At 49.5% G+C, this 21,293-nt stretch overlaps 1 protein-coding gene across 15 annotated transcripts in view; it reads right to left on the bottom strand.

Moving 5' to 3' along the window:
- Tsbp1 (testis expressed basic protein 1) overlaps positions 1 to 21,293 on the bottom strand; it is a 48,002-nt gene that overhangs the window by 2,436 nt on the left and 24,273 nt on the right. For 6 of the 15 annotated variants that reach the window (XM_040732286.1, XM_040732289.1, XM_040732292.1 and 3 more), the window contains 14 exons: positions 21,234 to 21,254; positions 20,644 to 20,664; positions 20,325 to 20,345; positions 17,921 to 17,941; positions 17,297 to 17,317; positions 15,901 to 15,924; positions 15,034 to 15,051; positions 13,834 to 13,857; positions 13,028 to 13,051; positions 12,717 to 12,746; positions 12,140 to 12,160; positions 11,556 to 11,576; positions 6,983 to 7,006; positions 6,095 to 6,109 (listed from right to left, as the gene is read on the bottom strand). In XM_040732286.1, coding sequence (XP_040588220.1) covers positions 6,095 to 6,109; positions 6,983 to 7,006; positions 11,556 to 11,576; positions 12,140 to 12,160; positions 12,717 to 12,746; positions 13,028 to 13,051; positions 13,834 to 13,857; positions 15,034 to 15,051; positions 15,901 to 15,924; positions 17,297 to 17,317; positions 17,921 to 17,941; positions 20,325 to 20,345; positions 20,644 to 20,664; positions 21,234 to 21,254 — 306 coding nt within the window. Of the gene's footprint in view, positions 1 to 906; positions 928 to 1,424; positions 1,446 to 3,583; positions 3,603 to 6,094; positions 6,110 to 6,982; positions 7,007 to 11,555; positions 11,577 to 12,139; positions 12,161 to 12,716; positions 12,747 to 13,027; positions 13,052 to 13,833; positions 13,858 to 15,033; positions 15,052 to 15,900; positions 15,925 to 17,296; positions 17,318 to 17,920; positions 17,942 to 20,324; positions 20,346 to 20,643; positions 20,665 to 21,233; positions 21,255 to 21,293 lie in introns of all 15 variants that reach the window. The other 9 variants (XM_040732293.1, XM_040732290.1, XM_040732296.1 and 6 more) reach the window with 5 other exon arrangements.

Here is a 21,293-nt window from a genome sequence, read left to right as displayed (position 1 = left end):
GTAGTGCTAAAAAAACAACCTCAAGAGAACTCACCTCTCAATAGCCTTTCTCTAGAAGATTATTTTTATTTTGTTTATGTGTTTGCATCTGTGGAAACAGGTGTGGGGGTGCTCCCCTATGAGGCCAGGCCAGAACTCAAGCCTTCTGAAACTGCTGAAACTGGGCTTCCTTTCCATTTCCTGCCCACAGAGAAGACCACTCTTTCCCACTGAACTAATAGGATCCACATCCTCAGTCTGGTGATGATGTCAGTCCTCCTGGGTCTAATGGAAGGCATTTGCAGCCTTCCCTTACTCTTCCGCAAGTCCCTTCAAAATCCCATTCTCCTAATGACGGTGGTCACAATCGCCATCGTGTTTTGACAGGCATGCCTTGTCAGCCCAAGACTACTTCTCATGTTAAGTGAGGACCATCGGTTTGTCAGAGGGCAGCACTGAGAAAGCTGGTCCCATTACGACAGACTATGTCAGTGGTTCTCAACCGTCCTAAGGCTGTGACACTTTAATACAGTTCCTCATGTTGTGGTGACCCTCAACTGTAAAGTTATTTTTGTTTCTACTTCATAACTGTAATTTTGCTACTGTTATGAATAGCAATGTAAACATGCTTGGGAGATAGAGGTTTGCCAAAGGGGTTGGGACCCCACAGGTTGGAAACTGCTGGGCTATGTCATGGCATAGGCTCCATTGGTGGGCTTCCACAGTAACCGAATCAGAGACAAGATACTGTATATTCCTACAAAAGGAAAAAGACAAGAAGAGGCCAAAACTGAAACAAGAGGGGACCACTTAAGACAGAATGACTTTCTCAGATAGGAGGATTCACAACTCAGGGAGATTTGGCAACAGAAACGCAAGGGTGGCTAATCACAGAAACAGGAAGGGTGAGGAGTGATACAAACTTACTGAATTTCCTGGAACTGTCAACTGAAAGAGATAAAGGCGAACACATCGTCAGTGAACGCTGGGTTTTCCTTATCCCCAAGCCCCAGGTCCCTGCCATTGCTGTCGAGCCCCGCTGGGTTAAAGGTGAGACACTTTGGAACCCTGTGCGTCTGTACCTCAACTCGTTTGGTGTAAAAGGCTGCTCTCCCTGCCTTCATTAGCCTTAGCCATTTCCCAGTTTTGATTTGAAGTGGGAGATCCTTAGGCTGGTGTAGGGGTTTCCCCACAGGCTAAATTTCAAGACTGTGTCTCAGAGAGTACTGAAGGTCGAGGGATGGGAGAGACACGTGGTCAGGGCGGGTGGACGGATAGAACAGTTTACACTTACACTAGCAAACATTGGGGGGGGGGCGGGGAAGGGATGGGAGATTATTTGTGTCTCTGAGTTCAGTGGTCAGATGTCAAAAGTGCCTGTGAGCGAGTGGAGGCCAAGGATGCTACCCACTTGAGGAAACTTGAGGGAGAAGACCTGAACTTACCTCAGTCTATCGGTGGGAACACTTAAAAGGAAAAGAAAACAGATTAGTCATAAAATAAATTATGTACTAAGGTCCCATTAAGACCCCACTTGTAACACTGGAGGAAGGGTTTAGTGAGACATTCTATCCTCCAAGAATATGCTACCTTCTCATAGATTATTTGAACATCCCCCTCCCCCCCGGCCATGAATGTCTTAGAAGCCCTCAGCATCTTTATGGCATGCGGGATCAGTTATAGGAGGCAATAGCCATTTTTTTTTATGGCATGCGGGATCAGTTATAGGAGGCAATAGCCATTTTTTCTTCAGAAAATGGAAAAAAAAAAGATTCTTAGCCAAGGCAAAGGGTCATGATTTTTAGGAGACTGACAGGTTCCTAACACACCCCCCTCTTCATTGCCTTTCTTCAATCCTGGGACCACGAACACTGTGCTCTCCTGTACAGTAGAGGGAGCTCATTTGCAATCTGTGTCTAAACTTTGGTTACAGTTTGTATTATTAACAGTCTCTGGGGTTTAATGAGAATTCTAAAGCTGGCTTGGGGAGAGCTGTGGAACAAGAAGTACTCTAGATATTTTAGGAGAAGGATAAGGATAGCAGAATTAGAAAGAACATAACTATTTCTTTTTAAAGATTTCTAATTAGGTGTGTGTGTGTGTGTGTGTGTGTGTGTGTGTGTGTGTGTGTGTGTGTAGAGGTCAGATGAAAGCTTCTTGGCGTCACCGGGCCTTCTAAAAGCTTTCCACCCTCGAGGTTTTAGGGATTGAACTTGGGTTGCCAGGCTCAGCAGCAAGGCTCCTTCATCCATGGAGTCACCCTGCTGGCTGTCTATTCCATTCTTTATTTTTTCATCAGTCCTTCGAGGTCCCCATTGCGTAGTGTAGTTCATTTTTATTTCCAAAACTTGTGTGAACTGTCATTAAGATTTCTCTGGTTCTTGTGACAGCTCATGTCATGATTGGGGGGAAGTCAATAGCTCCGCCACTTCTTAAGAACCGTGGGCAGCTAGAACCAGGGCGGTGGGGATTGGTCTTCAGCTGGGAGGGTGCAGTAGCTGTGAGCAATGTCAGTCTCCTCTTCTCTCACAGGGCATTCGGGGAAGAGTTGAAAATACAATAATTTGATAAAAGTGCTCTTTAAGGGGTTAGGGAGGATGTAGAGAGCTTCCAGAAGGTGGGTGAATCCGAGAGAGAATACCACCCAGGCTGGGGGCATCGCTCCCTCTAGTGTCCTGAACAAAATTTGTCTTAATGCTAATAGGCAAGGGTTTTTTTTTTTTTAAATCATCATTCGATTAGTGTGTGACTGCACACTGAAGGAATAACCGCTTCTGGTATCAGGAACCCCATGCCACAGTGTCCGAAGTGTTGCTGGGAACAGACAGAACTGACTCCCCTGCTAAGGGGAGTGGCGGGACTGTCACTTTGACCTAACTGTCACATGGAAAGCTAAGACTATGCTGGGAGAGGTAGATGATGAGAGAAAGGGGTAAAAGGTCATTTCTTAGGAAACAGGGGGAGGGGGAGGGGGGAGAAACAGATTCCCAGTTCAGCGGTGAAGGATTTCTCCTGTAAATTCTCCACTAGGAATCATGCTGAAGGAGACCCCGGAGAGACATGCCCCATATTTAGGATTACTCCTTGGAGTGTGTTTGTACAAGTGGGATTATGGAGACCCCACACTCTGATGTACCTCGGGGCATGGGGCACGTTTGTTTTCTAAAGGGCTAGCCGTCATGTACAAAAGCAGGACCTCCGTTCAAAATAGTGTCAGCCCTAATTATTCCTAACATTCTCTTTGCGGTGCTCTTTGAACAGCACCACACAGGGCTTAACCCCTCCTCCCTCTTTGTTGCATGGACTCACTGGTGGTTAGCCATTGTGCATGTTAGTGAGTGAGTTCTCTAGTGCTTAAGGGGTTCTAGGCAACAGAGAAGTTAGCCATTGTGCATGTTAGTGAGTGAGTTCTCCAGTGCTTAAGGGGTTCTAGGCAACAGAGAAGTTAGCCATTGTGCATGTTAGTAAGTGAGTTCTCCAGTGCTTAAGGGGTTCTAGACAACAGAGAGGGCAAGGGGGTTGGGAAACACATCCAAAATCCTTTACTTCTGGGAAAGGCTTGAAACGGTACTGAAATATAGAAATAGATGAATAAACAACTTACCAAAAAGTCATGGGAGTAACTGGCAGGAGAAACAAAAGCACGTTAGCAGAATATTTGGAACAAGGCTCCAGTCTCTTTCCTTGTATTATTTTATTCCCCCAAGAGCTAACCATTGCTAGTGCTTCTGCCCACGATGCCAGACCTCCCCCAGGAAGCTGTCTATGACAAGAGGCAGGGGCGCTTTCTAACGGGAGGGGCTGGTCAGATGTGACTGGCTGGCCCTGTGTACGGTAGCTCCCTTTCCCCTACACAGTAGGAAGGTCAACTGGGAGCAGTGAGCCCATGATGCACTCAGCCCCCTCCGTCCCCTGCTGCGGTCTGTGTGGCCTGCATTCCTTCCTGGCTGTCTCTGCAATCTGGCTGCCGGCCTCCGTAGCTGAGATGGCTCACACGGCAGCTCACAACTGTCTAGAACTCCAATTCCAGGGGATCCCAGCCCTCACGTGGACACACATGCAGACGAAAACACCAATGCACATAAGAAAAAAAATAGTTTACAAAAAAAAATTAGGAAAAGCTAAGCTGTTAACATGTTGCTTTGGGAATCTCTCTCTCTCTTTTTTTTTTTTTTTCTCCCCGGTCTTTCAGTCAAGCGGTTTACCTTTCTAATAACAGATTGCTCGTTAAGTGGACATGCTCTGGATATTCATAAGCAGAAGCACCCCACTGGATAGGGGTCTTCTACAACGGTCCTGTCCCCGCTTTTTTGGGATCCCTGCTTTCTACCAGGCACTTACAGATAGGCATTGCTACATGGTCTAAAATCCAAGCACAGACAGTTAGTTTGGGCCGACACCGGCAACAGGAGTGGCGACAGTAGACGTCTAACGATAAAGTCTGTCCCGACAGGGATGCTGGGTAGGGAAGAGACCCTCCCGGCCCTTCATAACGAGTGGCTGCAGTATGTTTTTTTTTTTTTTTTTTTTTGACGCTAACACAGTCATGTTGAAAGGATGAAAAAGAGACAAGCTGTTTTTCATTTGTTATCCACTTTGTCTGGATACTGCAGAAACGGAACAAACTCCGTTTCTCGGGCTTTTGCCCCCAATTTTGTTACTTACTCTCTCTCGGGACTTTTTCTACCCCAGCTTGCTGAGCCCATCGTCTCTCGCCTCCGTTACTTGAAAATGTGCTCTTTTTGTTGAGGAGTCAAGAGAGCCAACTCGGGAGATGCCTGCTCAGCTCTAACGTCTGTCTGCCAGTTTCCTTCCACCTTGTCGGGAGGGCGGGGCTTTGTGAGCTGCCCCGCCCGCCGGGGAGGCTCAGCGAGCTGGGGTGCTCTAGTGCAGCTGGGTCCAGGAGCCTGCCGGGCAGCCCCAGGTGACCTGTGACATCTTACGGGAATCCTCTTTTACTTTTTATCCCCTCTCAGAGCTCTGGTGTGGCATGTGGGGGTAGAGGACGTCTTGTGGGAGTGTGTAAACACTTGCTTGACTCTAGCGAGACGTTTTATTTACTAGGAAAACGCCGTCAACACTGACGTTTGCGCTAGTCCTCTGTCCTATGCTTTAAAAACCAAGAGATTTTGCTACTCGGGAGACCTTGTACTCACCCCCACACGGAGGCGGACGAGCCTGCACTGAGCAGGTGCCGCACTTATCCAATGGGAACTTTCTTACAATTGCAGCAGTCGGTAAAGCCAGCACAGAGAGCACGATGCTGGGGGGGGGAGGCTCTCCAGTGAGGGCAGAAACACACTTCCGGGTTCTAAGAGGCTTTTGTTAAGTGGTCAGAAGTAGGAGCCCTGAACTACTTCCCACCTTCCTCTCAACCTCCTCGAACACTAAACGTGTCAGAGATGTTCAAATGCATGAGTGAGCTCTTGGAGGGAGGCCTGAGCCTTCTGTCTTGGCCGCTGCTGTACCTCCCCTGGTCCTCAATTACTCATTTATTTTGCAAATAAGTAACATCTCAACTGACTTGGCTTTGCTAATTCCATTAGATTTCTGCCATCTCTTATTTTTTTCTTTCTTTTTGTTTTAAAACCCCAGTTACCTATAAACTCTAACAAGAGAACCAGCAGGTGACATTCCCCCCCACTGGTGACAATTGTGTGGAAACTGTTCAGAGCAGCAGAAGTCCGTCCTGGCACCCTGTAGCAGGGGGACAGCAGCTTCCAGCAGAGCGCTTTAGAAGGGCCAGCGGAGGGTGACAGACGGGCACTGAAGGGAAGGAATGCTGTGCAGAGACGAGGGTGCCAGCCACGTGGGTGTGGTGACAACAAGGTCACGTACATACATGGCAGCCCGCCATTGTGAGCATTCTTATGTAGCTGGAAATAAGAACAGAATAGCCCAGCTAAACATTCTCAAAAGGAGTAAGCCTTCGAGGCACCTCCGGGCAGCTCACTGCCTGACTCGGTGTCTGCAGGGTTCTCAGTTTCTAAAATATTTACCGGTAACTTTAGAGGAAGCTGTTCTGTATAAAGCAAGGGGGACGGAACGTCTGGTGTCGGGAAGACGGAGGGCGTAGGAAGTAACCCCAGGGCTGGTGAGCAGACACGGCACTTACCTTGGTCTTGTCTCTCTGTGAGAAAAAAGAAACAGATAAATAAATGATCACACGGTTACTGGACAAAGAACACAGAAACAAGTTCTAGCAGAAGGGCTGCGAGGGACTCACACGCACGCACACGCACACGCACGCTCTCTCTCTCGGAATCCACCAGTTTCGGTGGCAGCTCTGAACTGCCCCACCTTTTTGGAGGGAGGAGTGTCTCTGGGAGAGGCCATTTTCTTTCCTGACTTCTCCCCAGACTCCCCAGAAGTTTGGAAAATTTACTGTTAATTTTTTTTACGCCCCATATCCTTTTCTTATCCCTCTTTCTATTATCTCTTTGGAAAAATTGTGTTCAGCTGTGATACTTCTATTACGGCTCAGCTGTTCACATGCTCATTTTAGAGAGCACAGTTTTTCCTCCATAGGCACATATATTTCGTGGGGGGGGGCGGCCATTATTTCTCAGAGAGTCAGCTAAGTGTGAGTAACTGTGGTAGGCTATGCTAACTCACAGTTTCTCCTGTGTATGTTAAGAGTAATGACTTACGTGATAATATATATATATATATACATACATACATACATACATATATATATATAGCAACAAGTCCCTGCTTGGCACAAAGTAGCACCTAATAAATACTGATCATTACAGCACCACACCAGGCACTAAGCAATTCCAATTGCCACCTCCAAAATGGCTACAGATAGCTGGGAATGGAGGGAGATGCTGGGGACAGGAGGAGGGAAATGGGAAACTGGAGAGCGGGATTCTCAAGAGCTAACGAACCAGAGAGTCAGAAGTAGAAACATCGGATCTCAGTGCATTCACAGTGTTATCATGGGGACTCACTCACAGGACGTTAATGACAGCACAATTGAAGAAAACACGGGACTTACGTATCATAGATGGTCCAGGTCTTACTTTAATGAAAAAGACAAAAATGCTAGTATAGTTTTTTATGAAACAGAAATATCTGTTCACTTGCAAACTAAGAGGGAGGGGTTCAGTGGGGTGGCTTTGTGTCTGAATGCTATGGAAAGGAGGGTCCAATGGTAGAGATGGGCTCTTGCCTCCCCTCCCGTCTGCTCTCCAGATAAGTTAGGAAGTGTCCCAGGTCCTAAGCTGCGTTGAGTTGAGCTGTTCTCTTGATCCTTCACTGTCCTTTGCCGTATAATGCTCACTTGTGGGAATCAGAGGCCCGTTTGTGGGAGCTGGCTCTCTCTTTTCACCATGGGTGTGTCTTGGGATGGAATTCAGATATCCAGGGTTGGCAGCAAGAGCCTCCGCCTGCCAAGCCACCTGGTTAAATGGGAAGGCGTTTTCCCCTGAGTATGCGCAGGCCTTTTTGTTCATAAGTGTGAGTCTGAACTTAGGCTCTTGGGCTCTGCAACTGTATTGCTGTGGGTTAGAAACCTGTTTCTTGTGAATTCTAGGCTCTTTGAGGCACTGGGGTTTGTCAGCATCTGAGAACTGCACCTGTGACTGGAAAGGGCTTCCATTCTGGAAGTTGGATGCCTTCAAATCTCACCAGGGACAGAGGAAACCACACCAGGATTGCTCTTATCCCCAGTGGCTGGGGAGGAATTGCCCCTCCTCTGTCTTAGAAACACGGAAGGCTGGATCTTCTGCAGGAGCTCAGGTTTTCTAGGTCTGCCTCCTTGGGGGTGTGATTGTTTTATTTGCTCCATTATTGCTTTGATAAATAAAAAAATACATTCAAACTAATGGCCCAAGTACCAATGGTCACCATCTATTATAAGACATTTGTCACACTTACTAGGCAGTTCATTTGTTTTGGGAAAAAATGTTATAGAGAACTAATGGCCTTTGTCACAGATCCCAGGTCAATTCTCCCCCTGCTTTTCTTGGTGGCCACTGTCATTAGGTGTGTTTTCAGTAACTAAAAAACTGTATCACTGTTATGTTAAGCTTTACTTTTTGTTTTAATTTATATGAGTCATCGTTTAAAAACCTTGTATCTATAAGTATCATTTAATACTCTAACCTGGGATTTCCCTCAGTCATACAAATGTAGACACAGATGCTCAACACATTTTAAATTTGTACTTATTTTCATTACTAACGACTTACACTCCCTTGAATGTGTGTTTTTTGTCATATGCAGGTGTCTTTCTGGCATTTGCATTTTAAAATGGGATTCAGAGATTCTGCATGGACTTAAGTTTATTTTTGTGGGGTTTAGGTGGTTAAGGTCTTGCTGTGTAGCTCAGGTTAGGCTTAAATTGACATCTTCTTGCTTCAGTCTTCCTCCCCACCCCTCTGGGTTTCCAGACAGGATCTCTCTGTGTAGCCCTGGCTGTCCTGAAACTCTCTCTGTAGACCAGACTGGCCTGGATCTCAGATATCCCTGCCTCTGTCTCTAGAATGCTGGGGTTAAAGGTGTATGCCACCACTGCCCGGCTCCACCCCAGTCTCTTGAGTACTGGGGTCGCAGACATGTGCCGCCGCTCTTCACGTACATCTTCGGTTTAATAGCAAGTTGTTGAGAGTGAGAATTCTCACTCAGCTGACTGAGCTATCTCCTGGGCCTTCCTCCGGTCTCTGTGTTTGTCTGTCTGTCTTTCCTTCCTACATGTCTGCGTCTTTTGCTCTTCAAACTATCTTCAAATATTCTATTTAAGCATTCCGTTTAAACATTTCCACTGCGCAGTCTTCTGTCACCCACGAGGAAACACGTGGCCCAGAGCACTGCTTTTTGGTGTCCCTTCCATGCTCTGCCATGTGTCCCGTGTCCTTAACCTTCCCCAGCTAGACCCCTTCCCCTGTCAAGGTTAGCCATGACTTCCTTTTCTCGATCTGCATTGCTAGCTCTTTGCCCCAAAGTCGTGTATTCTCTCCAGCTTGGAGAGATGGTTCTGCAGGACCCTTGGCCCCTTCTGCAGCTGTCCCTCCTCCACTCAGCCCTTCACGTCTGTCCCTAGATCTTTCTTCTGTGTCCAAACCCCGCAGTCTGCAGCACAGCCCTCAGTTCTCCGTCTTTGAGTGAACCTTTGGTGCTCCGGTTTATTTCAGCCTCCTTCTTATTCTTCCCGCGTCTCCTGAGCCTCCCTGTCCTCTGCTCTTTATACCAGCATCACCTCACCGTCGCCGGTGTCTCTCTGTGTAGCCCGTTTTTTTCACCAAACTTGCCGTCTTCCTGCTTCGGTCTTCTGAGTGGGGGCGGGGAGGGTGAATCACAGGCATGGGCCGCTGTGCTCGACTGGCCTGGCCGTTCTAGTGTCATCTGTTTGCTAATTGACGTCAGATGTGTCCCTCGCTGGGTTTCTCTTGAAGCCATCAGATTCAGACATGGAGATTTCTTTTCACGCCCACTGTGATGTTTCCAGAGGAAGAAGGTTCTTAGGCTGGGGAGAGGGTGTTGGATCCCCTGGGTTAGAGCTAGGAAAGGCTGTGAGCCACCGTGTGGGTGCTGGGGAGTGAACTCAGGCCCTCTGCAAGAGCAGCCGGTGCTCTTAACTGCTGAGACAATTCTGCAGCCTCCATTACATTTTAAAAATCTCAAAATACAATCTTGAGTGAGGAGATGTCACTCACTTGGAGCAGCACCTGTGCTCAGGACCACGCCTGGACAGAGTGGGCCAACACATATTACATACGTATCTGCAGCGTGTACCGCCTACGTCTGCTAAGCGTGCTAACAACTCTGACGCACTTTGAGAGCCAAGGGTTTCTTGCCTCAGTCCTCTGCAGATTGATCTTGCCATGCTTCTCAGGCTCCGATTTCTTCATCGATTTATTGTCCTTTCTTCCTCCTCCTCCTGTAAACCAGTCTATGCCCTACATTTGTGCTTAAAGCCAGACAAGACTAGGCTAGTTAAAAGGAAGACGGCAGAGAGCCCAGGCTGCTGCGCCTCTATGCCTTCACAAACCCCATGTCATGGCTTTTATCTGCCTTTTCTACCTAGCTTCTCCGGTGCCTCCACCAAAAAGAGCGTTCTTTATTCAGTTTGGATTCCGGCTTCTCATTTCCAGGGGGGGCAAGACCTTCTGTTTACTTCAAGTGGTCTTGTGTTCCTCTTCCCAGATATGGGCCTGTATCCCTGTGTTCCCGTTCCTACCTGCAGGCCTGTGTCCCTGTGCTCCCGTTCCCAGCTACAGGGCCTGTGATGGTTCGCTTCATTATCAACTTGATTTAGAATCAGGCAGGAGACACGCTTCTGGGTGTATCTACCAGAGTGTTTCCAGTAGCTTTTTAAAAAATTATTACTGTATGTTAATTTTTTAATTATATGTCAGCTTTTGGGGGCCAGTGGCGTTGGAGCCCCTGGAGCTGGAGTTGCAGATGTGGGTGCTGGGAGCCAGCCTCTGGTCCACTGCAGGAGTAGGACACACTGTATTTTAAGTTGAGAGGGGTAGCTCCCCAGCCCCACAGGACGTTTAGAGGAGGAAGACCCATCCCATGGGCTGCAGTCTTGGACTGAATAAAAAGAAGAGAGAGTGCTCTGTCTCCCAGTGCTCCTCTGCTTCCTGACTACAGATTCAGCGTGACCAGTTGCCACACACACCTGTCGTCCTGCCTTCCTTCCCTGGCATCCTGGACTGCCGTTAAATCCTGAGTCAAAACAGAGCCTTCTCTCCGGAGACATTTTCTGCCACAACAACAGGAAAAAGTGGCCGATTCAAGGTCCCGTGCTTAATCTGGGACATCTGGAGTTTCCGGTCCCGTCCTTGGACCTGGGTTATGACGGTGTGTTCGTCGTGGAGTGAGAACTGGCTGAACTGCCTGTCTGCTGAGGGTAGGGGAGGTATATGCGGATGAGGGCTTCAGAGAGGCACTGGTACATCCTATACCAACGGCGTCAACCTGAATCCATCAAACCAGCCCCTTTGTCCTAACACCGCAATCACTAAAAAAATTCTACTGGTGGAAACTACTACTCAGAGTGTGCTTGGGTGGAAGCCAAGCATTTGCCATGGATCCAGATACGTAGCACGGTTAGAGGTTGGGACATTTTACCCCAAATGTGGATTAAGTGAGCTACTTTGTCAACTCTCCATCTGAATTTTTTCTTCCTCATGAATCAATAGGGCTGAGTGGGGCAGCCTCTTCAGACCTGGTGGCCTCTTGAACCCATTCTCCACAGCTCCGGGCTTCTCCTCAGCACGCTCATTTATGATGCCTGCTGGGCATTTGAGTTTTTAGCCTTGGTAAGAACTCAGCATTTTATGTTTAGTGTGGGGGACTCGGGGGGGGCATTGCAACCCAGATTGAGTTCTGGGTTCGTCATCAGCATTTGATCTGTGCTCAGTGTGGTCTCAGGTAGCGACTGGTCCCTAAGAATGTGAGCTCCTAACGGCAAGAGTGGGAAGGCTGTGTCTGGGGCTGTAAAATGAAGCATGGAAGGAAATGGGCATGAGAAATAGCCTCCTCATTTGCCAGCATTTAGAAGCAGAACCAGCTAAGCCATGAAAACCCCAAATGCCCCGGCAGAAACGTAAAGAACTTACTTATAGTTTTCTGTGAAAGTACTAAGAGAGAGAGAGAGAGAAAGAGAAAGAGAGAGAGAAATACATTTAATTTTTCTTAACTGGAACCAACATAGAGTTCTCTAACGGTTTTGCTGGTATCTGCTAGGGGGATTACTCAGAGAGGCAGCAAGGATGCATTCAAAGGAACTCCACGGATGAGCTGCAGCTCAAATTTAGATGCACGATTAAGTAGTGATGAAGAGGTCAGAGGCAGGACGCCTAAAGGCCCCTTCATTATTGGATATTATTGGCAGCTTTGGATTACAGACTTACCCGAGACCGCTGGACTCTGTATTCCTGCATGCACCGTTCATTCTCCTTGCTAGAACACTGCCTACTGTCTTCTGCTACTTTGTAGTGTTTTTAGATTTTCGTTGACAGATGCTACTCATTACTTCTTTGTATCCTATTCTGCGGGTTACACACACACACACACACACACACACACACACACACACACACACACACACACACACACACACACATTTGGTGCAGGGAAGCTGGGTGGAAGGGAACCAAGACCGGGAGAGAAGAGAATCAAAGCCAAACACAGTGCTACTCACGGATGGGCGTTGAAGACGGGCCTGGAAGGTAAGAAGAGCCGTGAGAAGTTTCCCTGAGAGGGGCGCTTGTGACTCGGGCAGCTTCGGGGGTTGGGGGGGTTACAGCTCTAGGCTTCAACTAGGTCCTATGGCTATATTCTTGGGTGAATATTTGGCTCCAGTTTCCTTCCCACGTCACAGGGATTGATCGATGGTGCTACTATAGGGGATGATGCGACTGCCCAACTTAAGGTGTGTTAGGTCAGCCGGGCGGTGGTGGCACACGCCTTTAATCCCAGCACTCGGGAGGCAGAGGCAGGCGGATCTCTGTGAGTTTGAGGCCGGGCTGGACCGACAGCCTCCAAAACAATACAGAGAAACCCTGTCTCGTAAAACCAAAAAAAAAAAAGGTGTGTTAGGTCTTACAGGAGGGGGGAGTGGACGTGCAATCTGATGCCTGGGGTGGGGCTGGATGACAAAGGCGAATGGAAGGGGGAGGGTCACACACCCAGGTGTCTGCACACAGGGAAGGAATGGGGGCGGGGCACACACAGCAACAGTAACAATGTAAAGCAGTAGACAGCCAGGCAGAACTCACAGTTGTGCACCATGGCTGCCTGCGAACCACCTGTAAGACAGAGAAGAAGGGGGCTTAGCATTTCCCTGCCACACTGTTTTGTCTTCTGTTTAGGGCTCTGCCTTGATGGGGGGGGGGGGATGGCCACCCTTCCGGTCCTGCCTGGCCCCATTGTGACTTAGCAGACGCGCACTTTTGGAAAGGCCTCTCCCCCCCCCCCCGTGACTTTGCGGCTTCTGACGCAGGAAGGTGGGTAGTTAGAGGTCCCCTAAGCTCAGAGACCTTAGGGCTGTCAAGGAGAGGAGATTGTGGGGCCCCAGAGCTGGACTTACTGAAGGAAACTGGATTTGGTCCACCTGGTAAGAAAAAAAGAAAACAAAACAGAAAATTAACCTGCTTTCTACTTTCCCTTATTCATTTTTCACTTTATTTCTGTATTTTAGATTTTTTCAACTTGGCACGCGTGCATGCGTGTGTAAGGGTGTGTGTACGTGTGCGTGTGTAAGGGTGTGAGCGTGTAAGGGTGTGTGTGCGTGTATCAGTGTTGCATACCTGGGGGTGTGGGGGGTGTGTATACACACATGTGGCTGTAAGATGTCAGGCTTGTGAGACAAAGGCTTTTACCCCGAACCATCACATTTGAGAAACTTTCCCCTTGTTATTTGTTTTACTTATGTAAGTCGACCCTTTGATTTTTCTCATAAAAGTAGTTAAAGAAAAAAAATTATGGGTAATGTAAAAGCAGGTGCTGAGGGGACAGCAGCTTCTAAGCTCAGATTTCCTACACGGTCAGGGAAATCGTCGGATGTGGCGGTATCAAATGTGGACACACAGACCCTGGAGGCTGGGACGCCCTCACCACGCGGTTCTGTGTTCCTCTTTCCCTCTGCCAGTCTTTGTTTCTGTGAGCAGTCTTCCGTGGGTGACTCTGTGAACGTGTAGGACCCTGCATGTCCCCCCGCCCCCGCCCCATCCGTTTGTACGTCAGTCAAGTCCAGGCTTTCTCGGATATTGCTAACAACCCCGGGCGCATTTGATAGGAGGTGGATTCTGACAGTGTTTTCTACAGGGGCCGGACAGAGGCTGCTGGATCCCAGCTTGGGGGTGCTGAGGTGGCAGGGAATAGATGCAAACTTACTTATCGCCTGAGATGGCATTCCACCTGAAAGGCAAACGGGAGAAGTGGGTTACTTTGCTTCCTTCCTTCAGTAAGAGTGGCTTCGAGACAGGGTCACGTTATGAGCCCAGGTTAGAACCGCAGCTCCCGTTTCCCACTGTCTGCGCACTGGGGTTACAGACGCCACCCGCCGGCCGCCGGCCACCTCCCTACTGTTTGCTTTTTTTTCTGGTTCTTTCTTTCCCTCCTACCCTCCCCACAGCAGGGACTGAAGAGCCCTCACTTTTGGAAGGGGAACACTTTACTGCTAAGCAACGTTCCTGGCCCCCTTCTCTCCCTATTCTTAGCCCCTGTCTTTTTCTGGTTTTGCTTTTTTGGAGACAAGGTCATGTTGGTTTGCCCGGGCCCAGCCTTTCTCTTAGCTTGTAGCCCAGAGAGGCTACAAAGTGGGCACTGCCCTAGCCCTGCCCGCTAAGTATCTGGGCTCACAGATCTGAGCCCCCCGGCCTTATTTTGTGTTTTTGTTTTCTTCCTCCTGGCTGGGGACCACAATAAAGGCGTGTAAAACTTTCAGAGAACTGGCAACCACTTTGTGGAACTCCAGACAGTGGGAAAGCAGGAGGCTTCGCCATAACGAAAGACAAGTTTTCAGTTCCTGTGTTAGAATATCAGGCCTGATGGGTACTGACGGCCCCTGCGAAGGCACAGCAGGGACAAACCACACAGTGATCTCTTGTGCAGGTGGCCCAGCTGGAAGGCAGGGATATATGTATTATTTTCCATCCTTTCCTTCCTTCCTTCCCAATTCTGTCTTTAGTACCACAGGGACGCTTTTCCCCTTCGACCCTTAGTTTTCAACTAAGCCAAGGAAGGAACGTTCTAGAAGCGTACTGGCGTCCTGGTGGAGTAGGGGGTGGAGGAGTCAGAGCGTTAAGCTACTGGGTCCTAATGTGGGCAGAGGAATTTTGTCTCAAGAACATGGGGTTCATCGGGCGTTGGTGGCGCACACCTTTAATCCCGGCACTCGGGAGGCAGAGGCAGGTGGATCTCTGTGAGTTCGAGGCCAGCTTGGTCTACAGAGTGAGTTCCAGGACAGCTTCCAAGACAATACAGAGAAACCCTGTCGCGAAAAAAACCAAAAAAAAAAAAAAAAAAAAAAAAAGAAAGAAAGAAAGAAAGAAAGAACGTGGGCTCTCCATGAGAGGAGGCAGCCAGACTTACAGTTGGACTCCACGGCCGCTGGAAAGACAAAGGCAGAGGTTAGTGTGGGACGTCAGGGGGCGGGGTCCGCAGCATCCGAGGGAGGGGCCCAGTGCCTGCTGGGGACACGCTAGCGCCCCCTTGCCTCCTGGGGGTGTCAGCTGCTCACACCCTCGGGTCCGCACCTCCTCTAGCCCAGGCTGCCTTGGCCCTTCTTCTCCTACTCTGCGCGAGCCTTGGCTCACCCGCAGTCTCCCTCCCGCTGTTGCTGACGCGGTGCTGCACACTTTGGGAGGTTTCCTCTGACTCTTCCTTTCTTTCAACAAGATCTCACGTAAGCTCAGACTGGCATCGGGCTTGCTAAGGGTGACGACCTTGAGCCCCGATTCCCATCCCCCTCCTGCGCTCCGGTGCAAGGGTTACGGTGTGGCACTGTGCTCATTCCTTCCTGGGGACCCGCACCAGGGAGATGCTGGGGAAAGCACAGGAGCCAGAGGAATAGAGGAGGAACACGGGAGGAGGACGGGAGGAGGGCAGAAGGAGCACCGGAGGAGGATGGGAGGAAGACAGGAGGAACAGAGGAGCATGGGAGGGGCACAGGAGGAGCACCGGAGGAGCACGGGAGGAGCACGGGAGGAGGACGGGAGGATCACGGGAGGAGCACAGAAGGAGCACCAGAGGAGGATGGGAGGAGCACGGGAGGAGCACAGAAGGATCACCGGAGGAGGACGGGAGGAGGACAGGAGGAGCACAGGAAGAGGAGCACGGGAGGAGCACGGGAGGAGCATGGGAGGAGCACAGGTTGTTGGGTTCACAAGGCAGAAGGAAGCTGAGGGACAGATCCCAGCCTCTCTGGGGGTCTTTACTTAGGAACGGCATGTGACTTACGACAGCAGGCCTCTGAAGGTTCACCTGGGGGAAGAGCAAACACGGGACAATCATGAGGTTTCACCCATCCTCTTTCCATCCAGGATGGAGAGCTCTCGAAACAGGTCTTGAGATAACATTGTGATTCATAATGTTGTCATCTGTGTGCTCTGGTCATCTGCGGTCCCTTCGCTCCCTCCCTGGCCACCTGGAAAGCTTTCCTTCCCCACCCGTTTTTGTTAGGCTGCTAAAGGCACTCATTTTTGTAAACTTTTTGTTTTAACTAGCTTGATCTAAAACTTCCTTTTGTTTTTCATCCACAACTCACAGGAAAGCTAGAAGGAATGAAACTAGCAGGACCATTTCCTCTCCCACATTATACTGTTTCTAAAGGATTTATACACAGGAGACATATGGCGGCTCTTAGGAGACTTTGGGCCACCAAGAGAAAAAAGATGTTTTCTCTCTGTGAGCATTTCCAAGGCAGCAGGTGTGGAATGGTTAAGAGTACAGGTGGAGGTAGCCTTGACTCAGGGTTACAGGTGTGTGCCAAAGTCGACTATGATGGCTTTTATTCGTTTACCAAGAGATCCTTAGGACCAGGGTTCGGGGTGGGAAACAGCAGCTGTTCACTGGTAGAGGTCCCGGGGGCTGTGGCTTTGTGGGTGCTGTCCTGCCCCTCCACAAGCTGACCTCGTTCCCTGCACGTGCCTATGGGGATGTACACACTACAGCACCCAGGACCAACCAGTGTCAGTCTGTCCAAACCTATCGTCTCCCTGCCTTGACATTTCCCCTGTGTCACAGCCATCGTCTCCCAGCAGGGCCCCCGGGAACTGTGAAGCTCTCCTGAGCCGCCTTTCCCGGTACCTGGGAAAAACGATCCCGGGTAGAGAGCATGTTATGTGTTATGGAACACACTGCGTTTCAGAGATCATCAGGATGTTCAGTGGCTTCCTTGCTTGGTTTTCTTTTCATTTGAAAAGAGTTTAATCTTTTTTTTTTAATGTGTGGGTAATTTGCCTGCGTGTCTGTCTGTATACGGTACATATGCCTGCTATCTGCAGAGGTCCAAAGAGGGCACTGGATCCTCTGGAGCTGGAGTTAACGGTTGTGGGCCTCCGTGTGGGTGCTGGGGACCGAACCTGGGTCCTCTGCAATTGCTCTTAGCTGCTGAGCTGTCTCTGCAGCCTCTCTTAATACGTGGCTCTAGAAAATTCTTGACAGGTGCAGAGTAGGAAGCGTGGCAGCATGTTTAAAAACATCATCCTACGCCAATGAAAACCATCAACAGGTGAGGGACGGGCCTTCTGAACATCATACAAGGGCAACAAACACCAGAGAGAGAGAGAGAGAGAGAGAGAGAGAGAGAGAGAGAGAGAGAGAGAGAGAGAATACATATACATAAGAGACTTACTGCTAGATCCCGTAAATTGCACTACAAATAAAAAAAAAAAAACAGAAAGATTGTGGTTAGAGCTTGGCAAACTTAGTGAGAGCAGCCTTTCCAGGCGGCGAGGACCCCAGCATTCAGGATGGATGTTTCCCGTGACAGCCTGGCACCAGCACCTGGCTGGCCTCCCTCTAGATTTAGCTAGGAGGAAGGATTGCCTCCTCATTCTTGTTTTTTGTGACGGGCGGGCGGGTGCTGCAGATGAGCTCCTCGGTCACGCCCTTCTCCCCGCCAGGCACCCCACAGGCTTCATTTTCCGAGCCACCCCCCCCTTTCAACTGGGTGCTTATCTAGCCCTAACCCTCCCTCTCTCCCCTCTCTCTCGACCATTGGGACCGCTTTGGAAGGCACCCCGGTGTTTACTGGCACACCGTTACAGCCGTAAACAAAAGTGTGCTGCCTAATACTGACTCTAGGGCGGTGCCCCCCCCCCCCCCGTTTTCTAACCTATCACCAGTCTTTAAGGAGGAGGCTACGGTGTAAGGAAAGGCAAGGCCGGGGAACAGGACTGACAACAGTGGGAGCCAAAGTCCTTCTTTGTCCCAGGAAGTCACTAACGACAAACCAGTGTGTCTACAGGTGACTTACCAATAGGGCCAGGAGTTTGCACTGCAAAGAAATGAGAATTGAAATGTTAGTATGAATGGTTTTTTTTTTTTTTTGCAGGAGTATAAATATTTACTGGACAAGAAGTGTCAGCGATGCCGAGATCATAGAAAACTAGCCCAGTCCTCTATGAACAAAAGGCACGGGTGGCACTCACTGTGGGTTTCTTGTGGGCGTAGGGGACTTTCGAGAAAGAAGAGACCACTTGCCTACATGAGGGACTATGCTGTAATACGCATCTTATTTTCTCACTAGCTAACGTCCCGGGTACACAGGCAGAGGGGGTGAGGGCTCGGTTCGTTCTCCTCCTGGATTCTGTTTGGAGATGCATGTTGGTGACTTCCGTCTGGTTTGAGAAGTGTCAGAGTCTGAGCTGAGGGGCCTTTCGGCTTTTAACAGAGACCTGGCCTTCAGTTGATGACGCTGAGGCAGCCCAAGGCCTGCAAACCTGTTCCCTCGCTTGGAGCGATGCTCATGTTGGAACGAGCCTTGGAGGGTGTCCAGAATGGAGAACTGCAGACGCTGGTTCAGAGTTGCGGCCGTGTTTCTTTCAGGACTCCTGTAGATTGTCTACACAGGGCTTCTGAGGGGTCTGCGGGGGGCATTTTCCAGGACAGGACAGCTCCTACTTTGTTGGAACATCCAAGAGAACAGAGCCGAGATGGCTTTTGAGTCTTGAGGAGACCACATCGAGAATAACTCTCAGGAAGGGGTTTGGCTGCTGCCGCCCTCATGACTGACCGCTTCTCCCGCCGAGGACACACCGAGTCAGCTGGCCTCAGATGGCCACAGTTATCCTGTGTAGTGCCGTTGGGTCAATCCAAAAGACCCCCCTGCTGGGACTGCAGCCCCTTGGTGCTCATGTTGGAAAATGTCTGAGGCTGACCTATCCGCAGGTGGCTTTCCGCGCCTGGGTGCCCTGGACTGTGAGCAGTAGGCAAGCTGGAATTTGGGGTATGCGCAATGTAATTTAGCAGTTTCTCTCCACCCCCACTTTGTGCCTGTGTGCATGTGCATGTGTGTGTGTGTGTGTGTGTATGTGTGCGCGCACACACACTTGTTCTTGGAGTAGAGCTCCTAGAATACCTGCTAAGTTAATGTCAGCCACCAACTCCTTGGATACGCGATCATTTCGTGTTTTGTTCTTTCTTCGGTTCCGGCATGCGCGGCCGTCCTGTGCAGCCTTCCTTCTCCGCCGCGTTGAGAGTCTCTTAGCTCCAGCGTTGCTCGCACTTCTTCCCGTTTTCTCTCCCATGCCTCCATTTTTCTCTTCTTTTTCCCCTTTGACTGCCACCTTTCTCTCTCTTTACTTTGCTGCTGTTTTCCCCCCTTCTCTTCCTTTAGGCCCCTTTCTCCCTTCACTTCCGCATGTCCCGTAAACTGCTTGTGACACAGAAGGATTAAGAAGCATCAATACAACTTGAGTCCTTGGGAAGGAGAGACGGCTCAGCGGTTAAGAGCACTGGCCACTCTTCCAGAGGACCTGGGTTCAATTCCCAGCAACCACATGTCGGCTCACAGCTGTCCGTAACTTCATTTCTAGGGGACCTGGCATCCTTACTCAGACGTACATGCAGGCAAAATACCAATGCATATAAAGTAAAAATAAACAAATTGCACACACAAAAAAACCTCGAGTCCCCACTTTATTTAAGGACAATGTGATGCCCGCCGTACTCATCGCTCTCACCACCACTGCTAGGCCCAAGAAAACAGTATAAATGGCAATGGAGACATTTCATTGTTAGCCAACGGTGGCATGCTCGGTTAATCACGTAAATCTAAGAGGAGCCTCAAGCCATGTTTATTTAGTCGCATAATTAAAAAAATATTAATGTTTGTTGGTAAGACTATATAAAATGCAGTATGGAAGAAAAAAACAGCTCGTGTGTAGCTAGGACCCCATTTATAAAGCTATAACGAACAATTTTATCTTGGCACCTAGCTGTTACTTGTACGGTTTCTGAGGGAAAATGTAGATTGGGAAGCGGCAGCTGCCATGGAAGTGGATAACGACAGAAACATGACTGTCCGGAGCAAAGTCGTCAGAGAAGTTACAAGTCACAAGAAGCCTGACCGTTTACGTCATTTGCAAGATGAACAAATGCTACTGAGAATCTTTATTGTGCGCTGGCTCTAAAGGGCGGGGCTGTGACAAGCCGGTGAGGAAGGGACACCCCAGGCTTTCGGGTTCCACTTCCGCGGTTAATATCGTTTTACGGCTGACCCTGGTTTAGCGCCACCTTGTAGGCATGCTGGGAGGGATAATCAAGCAGTTGTAGTACTCTGCGTTTGGACCTGTGGGCATAGATAATTGACAGGAGGCAGACTATTAGCCCAGGTGCCCCAAGGGTCCTAGTGTGCAGCGGACACCGAGGTGACTTACCAATGGTTCTTTGAGACAGCTCTGGAAGGAAACAGAAAAGAATGGAATGAGAAGGGGGCGGTTAGCGGAGCATCCGGGTTTCATTGAACCCTCGCAGAGGACTAGAAAACCCTGCTTTCTGGGACGTGCGTATTCACAATTCATCGATGACTCATTGAAATGCCAGGCGGAGGAGAGCCACAAAAAAAAAAAAAAAAAGACCAAGAAAACGACACTTTCAGACCTCTGAAACTCCATCACGGAAAGCAGGGGGAAAAATCCTTTAGCTACTGCAGAAAAAGATCAAGAGCCACAGTAGAGAATGGGACAAGAAACTTACTGATAGGTCCTGTAGCTCCAGCTAGAGGGGGAGGAGAGAGACAGAGAGAGAGAGGGAGAGAGAGAGTTACGTTACTCGGTGCGAAGGAAATACTTGAATACCTGTCTCCCAGCTTTCACTCTAGCAGAACTATCACGGGTGGGGTGGAAACTCTGGGAAGACCCAGGGTTGCTTGCACGGTAAGCCACAGGCAGCCTTCCTGTTGTCCATGCGCAGGACCCGGTAAGAGTGGAGGCTTCTTTCTGCTTTGTGGTGGGCCGGCTCAGGCAATCAAGAAAGACTCATTCCTCGTTAGTTTGCAAAGCTTGTGCTTTTCTTTTCCCATTTCCTTAGAGACTTAAGGTTCGGAAAAGCACACCTTCCTTTCCTGAAGGGCGTTTGCACTGCCCCCTAGAGGCCCTTGTTTTGTTTTCTAGTAAAAGTCAGCACATGGATCTTTGAGGTCACTGCACATCACGCATGGCCTCTTTGGAAACTGTAGTGAGAGGACCTGGGAAACTCAGCACCAAGAAACGGGGCGGGTCCACCCCCCCCACCCCTGTAGGGTTGGCTGTGGAAAGGGTTAGAGTGGAAGATGGATAGATACTCACGGATGGGTGCGGAGAATTGCACTAAAATATCAACAAGACAAAGTCAGCACGCTTGATAGT

This window comes from Mesocricetus auratus, unplaced genomic scaffold (assembly GCF_017639785.1).
Source record: "Mesocricetus auratus isolate SY011 unplaced genomic scaffold, BCM_Maur_2.0 Super-Scaffold_100027, whole genome shotgun sequence".
NCBI classification, from domain to species: Eukaryota; Metazoa; Chordata; class Mammalia; order Rodentia; family Cricetidae; genus Mesocricetus; species Mesocricetus auratus.
The sequence above is the reverse complement of the archived record's forward strand: the minus strand, read 5'-3'. Positions and strand labels throughout refer to the sequence as shown.